Source organism: Leuciscus leuciscus (assembly GCF_965113295.1).
Source record: "Leuciscus leuciscus genome assembly, chromosome: 11".
NCBI lineage: Eukaryota > Metazoa > Chordata > Actinopteri > Cypriniformes > Leuciscidae > Leuciscus > Leuciscus leuciscus.
In genome coordinates, this window is record NC_138735.1 from 24398367 (window position 1) to 24412568 (window position 14202).

General features: G+C 36.6%; 1 protein-coding gene across 6 annotated transcripts in view; it reads left to right on the plus strand.

Annotated features, from left to right (window-relative positions):
* arhgap29a (Rho GTPase activating protein 29a) overlaps window positions 1-14202 on the plus strand; it is a 42021-nt gene that overhangs the window by 18240 nt on the left and 9579 nt on the right. For 3 of the 6 annotated variants that reach the window (XM_082184432.1, XM_082184434.1, XM_082184433.1), the window contains exons 3-12: window positions 2637-2780; window positions 6660-6756; window positions 7988-8060; window positions 8410-8470; window positions 9311-9457; window positions 10187-10251; window positions 10402-10512; window positions 10616-10696; window positions 11509-11679; window positions 12497-12634. In XM_082184432.1, coding sequence (XP_082040558.1) covers window positions 2637-2780; window positions 6660-6756; window positions 7988-8060; window positions 8410-8470; window positions 9311-9457; window positions 10187-10251; window positions 10402-10512; window positions 10616-10696; window positions 11509-11679; window positions 12497-12634 — 1088 coding nt within the window. Of the gene's footprint in view, window positions 1-2636; window positions 2781-2826; window positions 3302-4436; window positions 5863-6659; window positions 6757-7350; window positions 7355-7987; window positions 8061-8409; window positions 8471-9310; window positions 9458-10186; window positions 10252-10401; window positions 10513-10615; window positions 10697-11508; window positions 11680-12496; window positions 12635-14202 lie in introns of those variants that run through there. The other 3 variants (XM_082184436.1, XM_082184435.1, XM_082184437.1) reach the window with 3 other exon arrangements.

Consider the following 14202-nt stretch of genomic DNA (forward strand, 5'->3'; position numbering starts at 1 on the left):
TAAAGGCAGCTATGTAATTTATTTTATTTTATTTTATTATAATTTTTTTATATATTTTTTATTTTTTATTTTATTTCATTTTTTATTTTATTTTATTTTTAAATTTATTAAAAAATATAAAAAAAAATTTAATGTTTTTAATTTATTTTAATTTAATTTAATTATTATTACTTTTTTTTTTTTTATATATATAAAACCCACGGACCCAAGTTTGAAAAGGGCTGATTTAGCTTTTATTCAAAGTAACATACTGTACATTTACAGTAATCCCAATTACTGCTCAAGGGCACAGTGGTGGTATTTATAGATCACCCCTTGTGTAATTATATCTTACGACCTTCCGGTTATCATTAATCATATCAGGGCATGTATGTACACCTGCATAGGAAGCCTATAGGGATTTACACATGAACGAAATTATAGACGGTACTTTTTCAACACTACTCAGTGCATCACTTTCAAGGTTCATATTCATGAGGAGCTGAGAAACACACTGATTTTTGTAATTACACATGACTTAGTGAACCAGAGTGAGCGGACTGTTATATAATAAGGTTGCATGATATATCAGGACCATATCAGTTAACGTCTTATTTATTTATTTATTTATTTATTAGTCTGCATAAATTTTTTTATTTAGACTTTATGCTCATTTTTATTTATTGTTTAATCTTTCATGATTTATGTTATCATGTTGCGATGTCTAAATTGACTTGTAGCATACAAACAATTATATAAATTTTTTGTACATTGTGATTTTCTTTATATTATCTGCCATTTATTTATCGGTTATTGCCCACATCATGAAAATAAAGGCCAGTATTTTTCAATATCGTTGCATCTATAATATATAATGTTAAAATTGTTTTCCTATAACTTCCCTTGCGTGACTGTAATGTGGTCAAACTGCATTGGCTCTCTAAGGCCAGAGAGCAGCAGTCATTTCCATGGTAGTCACCATCCACAGCAGCATTAGTTCCACCGCAGGCTCTTTTTGTTGCTTTTCGGAAAAGAGATGGAGCGAAAAAAGAGGGTAGAGGGGGTAAAGTCTCCCTGATCCCCTTTTCCGTATGCCGGGTAATCCAGAGGCCACCGTCAGCACAAATGTGGCTTTGATAGCTGGGAGAGGGTGCGACTGAACATGGTGCCCCTGAATGTGTTTATGGGTAAGCGAGTGCGTGGGTATGTGTTTGTGTGCTATTGCGAATCTAGGGGGAAACAGGTCAAAAGAAGCTGTATAGAAAGAAGGCCCCATGTGGGAAGTTCAGTTTGAATGTGTCTGAAAGTCGGCACTATTGTTGGGTTGTGCAATGTGTGCTTGGACTGACCAGGCAGCAGGCCGAAATTACATAATGAAAGCAAATGTGTTTCAGAAATGGTTATCTCAGGCACAGAAGGTAATGAGATGTGAATGTAGATGTAGTGATCAGACAGGTTCATGCCATTGTGTTTTTGTTTCTAATCTAAACAAAAGATTCATTCAGAATAAGTGTAAGCTCTTCCTCTATCGGGTGTATGTTAAGTGTTTGATGACGTATTAGTTGGAATCAGGTGTCAAAATAACACATTAATACAATTGATGTAAACTTGGATTTCTGATATTTGCAGTTGTGTCTTGTGTGTCCTTTCAGAACACTTTATTTAGCTATTATTAGAGGTGTTTGCTAAATCAAGCATCACTATTATTATTGCTGTCATGACAGTCTCTGAGGGTTTGTCATGGTAATGGATATGACAATATTGACATGTTTGGTTTGAGCAAGTACAGGACTTGCTACTGCCAATACATACACAGACACGCTGCTGCTGTGCAATAGCATACATGAATTACTCACAGCAGATCTATACAGGTGGAGCTGGGGAAGGTGGAGGGTTTCTGAAAGCGCACACCAAATGCTACAGCAAACGCTGACCAAGTATTTGAAGGCTGAGCTGCGAGCTCATTGGCTGCTGATACATCAGGCGCCCAATCAGCTGTTTCCTGATGTGACTGCAAGCAGATTGAGTTAAGAAACTATCAGCCTGCGCAATCTAGAGTTTCATGACAGAACTTTGTATTGCTCATATTTAAAGTTATGGATGTAACTAACTGAAGAGAATAGACTTTAGTCAGCAGCGCCATATTTAATTTTTGACAGGAATAAAAATGAGGCTGTGCTGGATAGAAGTAAAGTTTGTGCCATGGATCTTACTATTGTTTAACAACATGATTGTTCAGCTGAAAATGTTTCAGTAGACAAAAACTCCACAAACAGTTTTGAAAGTTGAATCGTGAAAATTATTTGATCTAGCCTTTATATAGTGCGAGCCATTGTAAAGACTGTAAGTCTATCCCTCACAGCCTTGTTTTCATTTGTTAAATTCAATATGGCATCTAACCTGACTAGCCTGTTTAGGTTTCTAATTAATAAAACTTGCGGTTTTTGCTCAGTGAATTATAACATGGATGGGATGGGCTCTTTTGACTTGGACCAGTAAGCAGCCACTTATCAATGCTCTAGCAACGATCCAGAACACCCTAGGAACTCCCTCGCAACCAGTCATGTTTTTTCAGGGGTTTTTTTTCAGAAAATGAAAAAGTTTGTGATTTTTTTTTTTTTTTTCATGACTGTAATGCTTCCTTGTATGTGTTTCAGATCACCAGGACTGTCTGCACCAGGTGGTTCACGAGCGTTTGGGAGAGCTGCTGCGTGTGTTGAAAGCTGTGATTTCCAAACATCACTCCTTGAATTCAGTTGAAATCCTCAGTGCGGCAGGGACCCTAATCGCAAAGGTCAAAGGTAAAGAGTTGTCTCACTCTCCTCCTTCGACTTTAATATTACACAGTGTAGAAGAATGAGGGAGAGACACTCATTCATTGCTATCTTGCTCCTCAAACTCTCTCTCACGGGCCTCCCACTCTTGTTTTGCACTCTGCATCACTCTAAATTGTCTCATGTCACTAGTAACGATAAACCCGAAATTGCCAGAGATGATTTTCCAGTAGGATTACCACTACCAGTGCATACAAAGCTCTGTGAGATGCATGCGGAAATCAAATAGAGACATCTTTGTTTCTCAAGCTTCTCACAGGGCTGACATTGGAAAAGCAGAACAATGCATGTCTACAAGTGTGTTTGTGTGAGTGCACATATGTGTGGGGGCAAACGCTTGCTCGGAGTACAATGTCCTTGTCAGAGTAGAGGAATCCCATTTCACTCGGTTCCACGGTGAAGATTAGCATCTCCATGCATGGCGATGCTTCACTTGGCTTGTGGACAAGAATCTCTGTATCTGCATAGCATCTAACAAACTTCTTATTGTGAGTGTTTTTCTTGTGCTGTCTTAAAAACCACTTAGTTTGATATTTTGTAATCTAAATCAATGATGTTTTAAGTGCTGCCTAAGTGTGCATATAGTTTTTAGGACCACTGCGTTCGTTCGTTCGTTTATTTCATTGACAAAGATTAATTTAACCACATTCGCTGATATGTAACCTGTAGTGTCACGGATGTCAACATTTTCAGTGCTGAAATGTCTGCTGGTTCTCGCTTGTTTACACAAATAGAAGCAGGACTAAACGGCAGGACTTGGTTTATTATTTGGTCACTTTACTTGCACTCTTCACTGTTATTGGGAACTGAAGCTAAAATGCCTAGCTTTGTTTTGACAGTTGATCTCATAGCGGGTCATGTGATGTTTTTGTATAAACACATCCCCAAACCTTTCAGTTTCCTCTTTCTAAACAGTTATGTTGCTATGCAGACCTTTTGGTTTCCTCTTTCTGTGCAGCTATTCAGTTTTCTCTGTGTAATCAAATTTATTTAAGTTAAATCAGTTTTTAGTCTTTAGTATGCGTAAACGTTTTTTTTCTAACATACATGTGCATACATACTGAATGTATTATTGACAGCAAGTTTAGATACTTATGAATGCATATGAATCCTTTAAGTTATATAAATATCAGAACATTAAATTAGATTTGATTAATTTAATTTAGATTTATTGTAATTGTAGCAAATTAGGTTAATTAATATTATATTATTAAAATTCTATACAAATATTATATTATAAATTAAATTATGGATTTAATTTATAAATAAATATTCTGCATTTACATTTTAGATGCTGGGAATATTGGATTTGGGAATTAGTGTTTAACCAAATGTAAAAAACAAAAACAAAAAAATATTGAAACATTTTGTATGAAAACCTTTAAATACTAATGATTTCACCCTTCGATTTTCTAGCATCTGTTAATAATATTAAGTTTCTGAAGTTAAATCTGTGCAATTCCAGCTTCCACCACTAGAGGGGAAGATGCTTCTTATGTTGGCACCACTTTCCAATAACTCTCTTCCAATAATTCTCTCTCTTCTCTCTCTCTCTCTCTCTCTCTCTCTCTCTCTCTCTCTCTCTCTCTCTCTCTCTCTCTCTCTCTCAGATACACACACACACACACACACTGAAACCTTTGTAATGTGATACTTGAATAATCAGTGTTCTAGCTCTGTGGCTCGGAGATTAGAATAAGAGAAAGTTGAATATCCGGATCGGGGAGCTCCAAGCATGATAAGAACTCCACTGTGGAGTTTGAACAGGGCTGAATCTCTCATGTTCAGCTCGGCACATGCGTCCGCTGCAGAAATGTGACACTGACCCTCCTGGCTGGGCCTCAGGATGAGATAGGGACCAGCAGGAGTTTAGGCAAACCTTCATGGAGGCTCTAGGGAGGACTGCGGTCCAGAATGTTATGTGAACATCCCAATATAAACTCCCCAAAAGCCGAATATCCTGATGGGAAGATATGTGCTGATGTTGACGAACCTCGTGCGAGGTGTCCTTGATGATTTTAGCGCTCAGCATACCGTCCTGTTCTGATGAAATCAAAATAAGGCTTGTTTTCTTGAGCAAGAGCCACAAGGAGGTTTTTTACCTTCCTTTTTTCGTCCTGCATTTCTGTTATGCAAGAACTCATGCAACATTCTTGCATGTATTGGGTTTCAAAAGTAATTGAAGTTTCTCTGTGGTACAGCGTCTCTCATGGGCTGCCAACAAAAAGGGGGTGTGTTTGTTCCCATCAGCCTTGTGGCTCTTTACCTCTCACCACCTACATCCCTCAGGGACGCTCCAAACCCCCTTCATCTGATGGACTCGAGAGACCTTTTGACTAAGTGCTGCTCTCCAAATTCCCAGAGCTTGAGGAGACAAATCCATCAAATTCTTCTTCGCACCAAGTTAGGACTGCATTTTAACCACCTCTAATGTGAGGACGTGTCAGTGTCATCCTTATCTGAACAGATAAGTCTGGTATCTTCTGTGGGAAACGTCCAAACTGGGTCTCCGGGGGCTCAATGTTTGGTCTCATCCATGTTTTATCAGTTCCTCCCTCTAGATTTAGAGGTGAAATTGATTAGCAAGCCTCACTGGTGCCTGATTTCCCAGAGAGAAGGGGGAAAAACGCTAAAAAACAATGCCATTTTTGCTTGATGATGTAACTTCCACATTTGGATTGTGTGTGGATGGTGAGGGCTGCCATTGTGTTCTTGCGAGCTTCAGGATGTCCTGTTGGGGAGGGGTATGTGGAGGGACGAGGGGACGTAAGGACCAGACAGAACTTCGTAAACGGCGGTAGAAGGAGCTTGTGATCCGCATCACGTTCGCTTCAGAATCTAAAAACGTTTTGGGAAGATCTCAAAAGGTCAAGAAGAGCAGCCTAACTGTTTTATCCATTCAGACCAGGAGTGTCTTCAGGCAAAGTTTGTTGGAGAATTTTGGCGAAAGACCCTAAAAAGATTCCTGGAAACTAATCGATCTTGACTTTTCATCTGTCTTTTCCTGGCGGTTTGGTGTGTGCTAACTGGATGGGAAGTGTAGTGGTCGGTAAGTGTTTGCTTTGAGGAATTGTTTTGAGTCTTGAAGACAGCTTCTTAATTTGCTTTTTAGCCACGCTATGATTTTTGAGGGCTTTCAAGAGTTCTTAAAGCTTCTTGTTCTCAGTTGAGTGGCACCGGAAAGCTAAACTGAGACTGTAATGGTTAACTAAACCAGTAGTGACCAGATAGGAAGGTATACTAGGTATATAACAGGTGAAATATGTTGTAATGGAGTACCTGGACATCCACTGGCCTTCTTTCTCTTCACAACTCCTCTTTTGGAGGGTGTGTTGTTGGGGTAGATTTGGAATCGTGGGGGGAGGGTGTTGAAATAGGAATGGCGTCAGTGGTTTTGGCAAGGTCTGCCACTTGTTTATTTTCACAGTGTTTATTATTGGAGCTGATTGTAGCTTATTTACACTGCTGTTTAGTTCCTCCCTGTCTTTACTAGTCCAGTGTTTAGACTCAGGAAACAAAGTTTTCTCTAGATTACAGACTGAGCCATAATGTTACTTCCAATCTTAGAGTAGAATTTGACATAAGCATCATACATTTTTATGTAGGATGTGACTGTAAAAGTTGATGGACACTAATTTATAATTGTTTAAGTGTTAATTAATACATATTATTAATTATGTTTGTATTATTATAGAAACACCTTAGCTATACATTAATATATAATATGATTTTATGTATATTTATTTATTTTTTCACTCATTTGTTTCAGTATCCATGTAATAATCAAGTATTTTAATATTTTCATTTAAATATATTTTTTTTTTTTCATCTTTTGTCATCAAACAGGTGTTAACTTCAAGGAAGTGAATGAAGACAATAAGCAGACGCTCTTTTCCGAGATCTACACTTCCATAGATACATTGGCCTTCACGTTTGGCAATGTGTAAGTGCAACACAGGTGCTTCATTATATGTTGCTGTAAAAGCATTGGTTTGTCATGAAACATTATCCGATTACTCATTTAAAAAACATCTGCACAGAGGATAGTGACCTCCCTGAGTCAGCAAGCTGAATGTGTGTTCAGCTCATGTCTGTTTTATAAGATAACACCGACTCTATGTGGTTTAGGTGTTGCTTGTTATTTTTCACATCAGGAGTGTGCACGATTGTGTGTGTGAGTCATTAGCTTTGTTCCTAAACCTAGTGAACTTCAGCATTTTAAGGCATCATAGACAAAAGCTGTTTCAAAGGGCAACTTGATTATACTATCTCATAAGATGCTTTGTTTTAGAAAGATTACAAGAAAGCATTGCATCATTTGAATAGAAGGCAATGGCTGCATCCAAACATGCATACATACAACTCCCAGTATTCATAAAACAGTCGGCGAAAAGTACCCGGCTGACTACTTCTGGTGAGATTCTGAAGTGTGCATCCAATGGACAATTTATCCCATGAGGCCACTGGAGATGAATTGTGAATGGCAGCAAAGTGACACAACTGACACTGCAAGTCACATGATAATAACAACTTGGCAATGTAGTATTTACGGATTACATTCATACTACACATTCATGGCATATAGAACATACTTTTTTAACGGTTGTGATGTAATTACTTCAAAAGAATATGCAATTTCGGAATATTTGTGTGTGTTATGTATTTTTATGCTTATAAGTAAATTGCAGTGTTAGCTTAGCAACATGCTAACAACAAACTCTATTGGAACTCTATTAAGTCAAGTCTCACTTGCTAATTTTATTTGTCTATGTATTTTAGTTGCTGCGTATGTAGACCACTCCAAATTGGTCACTTATGAGGTGTCATGATAGTTACGATACTGTCCACACAGAATGTGTTTTAGCATTCCACTGCACTGTTTTTCCATTGTTTTTCTATGTAAACGTGTTAGAAGAATGTGTTTCACCGTTGCACTAGGGTTTTGCGTCTTTTGCAGCTGATGCTCAAGTTAAAAGTAGTTCAACGTTCCAAAGCAGTCACTTACAAGGTTCCATGACTGCTAGGATGCCTTCTTGAGATGCAGCTACCTATGTAGGTTATAGGCAGCAAGCTGTCTCAATAGATTTTTGAAACAAAGCTTTGGTCCTGCTGTGCATCTGCGCTTATGTGTGTGTTGTTTTAATGTTAAGTTTGTTTTGTCTTGTCTTCCTCAGAGTGTCTGACTTCCTTATGGGAGATGTAGAGAATGGCTCAGCCTCGGGGCTTCCTCAGGCCCGCAGGAGCAGGGTGAGATTTCCCGCTTTCCACTCCTCAATATACACTTTAAAGCAGTCCGAATAACAGGTGGCTGCATGTCACGTCAAAGGTTGAAGGATCTGGCTGCTTTCTGTGCTTTAGAAGTGGGGGTCAGAGAGTGCAATGCTCAGTAAAGGAAAATAGAAACAAGGTCTGTTTTGGAGAAGAGGGCTCTTCCTGTTTGGATCGCCCCCCGTGATATATCTCATGGAAAAAGCCAGTGACACTTTGGCATTGTGATTTGACTGAGTACTCTCAGATAAACCAGATATGGAAGATAAAACGTGTTTCCTTTTCTGTATTGGATTGTTTGTTCAATCTGCCGTCTCTTTTATTTCAGTCTTTTGAAAACCTGGCGGTGGAGTCCGGAGGATGTGTACCGGAAAAAGATGACCCACCAGGTGAGAGCCAATAAAACATTTTTTATCAAGAATTTATACATATAAGGTACTTACTTATACATATAAGTTACTTACTTAATAAATATTAAATTTAATATTTAAATATTAAACACATTTAAATGAAATAATTTAAAATCAACATGAAATCCAATTGGACAATTGTCTCCTCATTCCAAATTTGTTTATTTATTCATTTATTTATTTATAATTATTTATTTGATTTATAGATCTGCCTCTGAAATGTTTTTATTTTATTTTATTTATTGATCTGCCTCTGAAACTTTTTATTTTATTTTACTTTATTTTATTTTATTTTATTGTTTCTCTGCCTCTGTTACAACTTTCTTTTTCGACTGTTAGTAAACTTTCTTATTTTTCAACTCTTCCCCTCCAACCACCTTTCATAAATGTCACTTTTTATGATTCAATTGATTCCTGATGGATAATGGATAAACATGTCACATTACAGAAATAAAACCACAATTGCAAAGGTTTGAATTTAGCAGCACGGATCACACCCACGTAGACTCGCACATATCAAACAGCTCCCTGTTCTCAGATCAGATTTCACTGATCATTCTCAGCGTGTGTGAATAAACTCTCGGCTCACACATTCGCTGTCACTTTAAATCCTGGCAGGGCTGCTTAGTGACAATCCACTCTAATACAGCCCCAAGGTCAGTAAACACTTTCCTTCTGCCCTACACACACACATACGCAAACACCCTGCCCCTGGTGTAAAATCACCTATGTCTGGGGTGGGCTTGCTGGGATCCATGCGACAGCCCTTGCTGCTCACCCTCACAGATGTGTTTGGCTATGTGTCTGTCCTTTTGGCAGGTCCCTCTCCGCCCGCGAGGGTGGAGGAGATGGATGGAGCTTTGCTCCGGAGTGACAGCGGGGTGGAGTCGGCCCTGCTCTATGCCAAAGCCTGGTCGAAATATACCAAGGAACTCCTGGCCTGGGTGGACAAACGTATTAATATGGGTGAGTCGAGCATCTAGATATCTGTACAAGCATGTTTATCTATCATTAGTAGATGAGGGAGTTACTGTTAGTTGTCTTCAGCTTTAGTGGTTAATTGTGTGTTTTTCAGTGACTAATGAAAATGTGATAACAAATGTATGTATAATTGAATATTTGAGTAGGATAAAGGTTACACAATCAGGCTAATCAGCAAGCATGCAGGGCTTGCAAAACGAGAATGAGAAATGTTTAATTTCACGATTAGTAGCTATACCATTATATGTAACACAGGCAATGGTCATGATAACGTGATTCAAATGACACGCTTCCTTTTAAATGTTTAGAATCTGTTAGATTTTTTAAATGTTTTTGAAAGAAGTGTCTTATACTCACCAAGGCTGCATTTATTTGAAAAAAGAAAAATGAAAAGATTGTGAAATAATATTACCATATAAAATATGTTTTTTAAAAATCCTGTGATGGCAAAGCTGAATTTTCAGCCGCTATTACTTTAATATTCAGTGTCACATGACATCCTCAGAAATCATTCTAATATGTGGATATGTATGTGTATGTATATATATATATCAATTCATAATTCATTGAGTGTAACAACTTATACAATTTTTAAAAACTTAGAAAAAACGTATTAAAAAAAAAAAAAAAAAAAATTAATTAGTCGACTGACTGTGTAATTGAACTGACAAACCAAGACTCTATATTAATCATATCCTTTGAATTTATTCCCAGACATTGAGTGTGCAAAGTGCTATGCCAAGATGGCTGAATCTGCAAAGGCGCTGGCGTCTCAACAGGTCAATATTTCTATCATATCTACTTCATAAAAGTACAATTCAAAAACTTACACATTTCCATTCTCAGACTATAAAAAATATTTGCTAAGTAAGCTATGGTGCTATCAAAGCTTTGTATCTGTTTGTTCAATCCTTTGTGGTTGATTCCAGGAGCACATGCCATTCCGGGATATTTACATATCTGCCTTCAAAAACGATATTGAATACAGCCATTTGATCATGCAAACCACAGCTGCTCTGCAATCTAACAAATTCATGCAGGTACAACTTCTATTCTCTTTCTGATTTTGATCTTATGCTCTCATTGCGTAACTGATTAATTGAAAATGTACTAGTTTTTTTAAAAGTGTATGTCCTTTTTTAGCCTCTGCAAGCTCGAAAAAATGAGCTCGATAAGTTGAGAAAGGAGGTGAAGGAACAATGGCAGAGAGAGCAGAAGAAAATGGTGGGTAGATTTGTATGCAAATCAATCAAAAGCAGTATTTGCGAAACACGTTGCTCACTATGAGGTCCCTTCTGAAAACCGAATTGGCTCAGCTGTCAGCCTGTTTGTTGTTCAAATTCCTCTGCTGATCTAATAGAGGCTCTGTGTTAACACTAATTACATCAGATTCAATTGCAGCGACTTCATTCTGTTGGTGCACAGACATGTCTTTGTGTGAGGTATTTTGGTAAGCGGCTGTCTAGCACCTAAGCATGACTTATTACTGACGAAAAGAGAACAAAGAAAGTTTAAGGTAGTGCTTATGCACTGCTACACTCTGAAGTGCCGATTGTCTGTGTTCTTCTAGTGCCTCTGAATGGGCATCAAGTATGTACTTCCTTTAAAACGTATTTGTGTGATTTGATAATTATAGAAAATGTGTTGTGTTTTGAATATGCATATATGCATGTGCTGAAATTAATTGATGAGTTTGACTTTATTATGAGAAATGGCTCTTTAATGGTGTTTATTTGGTATTTTGTCCAAATGATTTTTGAAGGACCAGTATTCTTTTTTTGCAACTTTTTATTATTATTTTTAGTCCACTTCAATTTTTTGTGAAAGTAATGATTTAATGAAAAAAATTATAGAATTACGGGGTTTCCGTCTAAAAGCAATGATTTATTTTCATATCATGAAGTATGGAGTGCGTCACAATGACTTAAACATTAAACAGGCTGTTTTTGTTACTGTACCTTTAAGATGTCTCCATTTAAACGACCTTTGTTATGATTGGCTAATCATATGAATGTGTTTCTATTGTGTATTTACAGCATGAAGCAGACAGTGCGCTGAAGAAGGCCCGGCTCCTGCAGGCTCAGAGGCAGGAAGAGTACGAGAAAGCCCGCTGCTCAACCAGTCGAGTGGGGGAGGAACAGATCGGAGCGGCTGGAGGAAAACAGCTGGAGAAGAGACGCAAACTGGAGGAGGAGGCTCTGCAGAAGGTCTGACACGGATGCAACACACAACCGTTGCTTTATCCATCCATTTTGCAATAATTCAATCTTGACTTCTATATGGCACAGTTTTTCTTGTAAATGTAAATCTTCATTATTGAAATGGACCGCTTCAAAAAATTATTCACTGATTAATTTAAATGAGCACTTCGAAGACTTTTATTTTGTAGCTGCACTTTACTTTTGATTAATTTATATAAATTATGGAGGTTTGTTTTATTCGTTTTTTTTACTTTATTAGTTGTATTTAAAAATTTTCACGTTATCTTTTTGAGATCCTTGTTGTTAAATTGCCATTAAATCCAACTCTGATTTTTTTCTAAATTAAATTATAAAAATTGTTCGTCATAATAAACTATTTTATAAATATTAGATTTAATACAATAAAATAAGATTGCACCCTTAAGAAGTTTCATTGTTGCAGCTGTTTTATTTGTAGCTAGCTACTTTTCCAAAATACTAAGGAGTCACAACTATAGTTTACTACTATATAGTTTACTACAATACTATATAACAAAAACAACAGATTATTTACAGCAGACTGGAGAAAACTACTTTTGAAACTATTTTGCCGAGCCACAAGAGACTCATCATTTTTATATATATATATATATATATATACTTTACTATAAACTATAAATGATGAGTCTCTTGTGGCTCGGCAAAATAGTTTCAAAAGTAGTTTTCTCCAGTCTGCTGTAAATAATCTGTTGTTTTTGACACAAAGATGATTTTGGCCAGAAATGAGAGAAACAGGAAATATCCTAGTCTAAATATAATTGTTTTTGTATGTGTCCGTTTCTAGGCAGAGGAAGCCCAAGAACATTATAAGCATTGCATTACAGATGTCGGGGTGAAGAGAGTGGACCTGGGCAACACCAAGAGCGAGATTCTTACTCAGATACGAGAGCTTGTGTTTCAGTGCGACCTGACCCTGAAAGCAGTGAGTAATAATGTACACACACGATTAGATAAAATCTAACTTATTACTGGTCATCCAGACAAAACAGGCACACCTGGGATCCTTGAGGCGGATTGTAATTGGTTGACTTCACTTCAACAAAGTGACCTCAGGCTACAGGTTAAATTTCACAATTTCTTAACCAGGAATGACTCAATGGTCAAGCGATAAATCTTTTAAATAGTTTTTTTGACAATTGCTTGATTTTACTTTTTTCATGTTATCTGTGTAGCCAGTGCATTATTTTTTATGTCATTTATGTACTATTATAATGTTTATTATTTTTTTGATTTGGCTTTTATTTTTACAGTTTTTAATTTTAGTTTCAGTTGTAGTAATTTTGTTATGTGCTTTTATATATATATATATATATATATATATATATATATATATATATATATATATATATATATAATTTCAGTTTTTAATTTTAGTGATGTAGTACTTTAACTTAATCTCATTATATTTCGGTTAGTTGCCAAGGCAAGTTTCAGTTTTTCATTTAATAATTATATTTTATTTTTAGCTTTGTTTTAGTTAGTGATATGTTATGTGCTTTTGACATTAGTTTATATATACATATATATACGAGCAGGGCCGGCTCTGTAAATCTGGGGGCCCTAAGCAGGATAATTTTGGGGCCCTGCCTTGCAGTGAATAATCAACGCTATCTCACGACCAATTCGTACAATGATAAAAAGTTGGCTAATTCGTACGACCTCAATTTGTACGATTTGTCTAAACCCACGTGATGGGTAGGTTTAGGGGCGGGGTCAGGGGTAGGTCATTCGTATGAATTCATACGAATTGGCCAAGTCGTAAAATATGTACGATTTTGCAAAAAATACGAATTACGTTAGAACGTAATTCGTACGAGTCAGTTCGTATGAATTCGTACGAATAAGCCACCTCGTAGAATTTGTACGTTTTCCCGTGAGTATTGCCACCGCAAACCAGCAACTGTATAAAATCTAACCCTTACACAAATTCTGAGATAATTAAGTCATTAATTCAGAAAAACAGAACAAATATTTTTATTTCAAGAAAACATTATCTCATAATTTTGAGATAATTAAGTCATTAATTCCGAAAAACAGAGCAAAAACTTTTTTTCATGAAAAATTATCTCGTAATTCTGAGATAATTAACTCATTAATTCAGAAAAACAGAGAAACAATTTTTTTTTCTCAAGTGAATGCAATACGCTTCCGAAATAAAAGAGATTAAAAATTCTGCAAAAGATTCTAGTTTGAGTTGGTATTTATTTTTAATATATTCCAACTACAAAAACACTACTTCAGCGAACAAGCATTAGTCAAATGTGTATATAAAATGTTTAGTTATAAAATAAATACATAAATCTAATAAAAACTCTAGGTAACACTTTTTACATTTTACAGAGGCATTGTTGCACATTACATGTAGTTCATACAAAAATAATTCTACAATTAAAACTGCTTAAAATGTGGATTTCGTTGGAGTATAGTGCCTCTACTATGGGATAATGTCCACTTTAACGCACCCTCTGGTTGCAGAGAAACAGCGCCGCG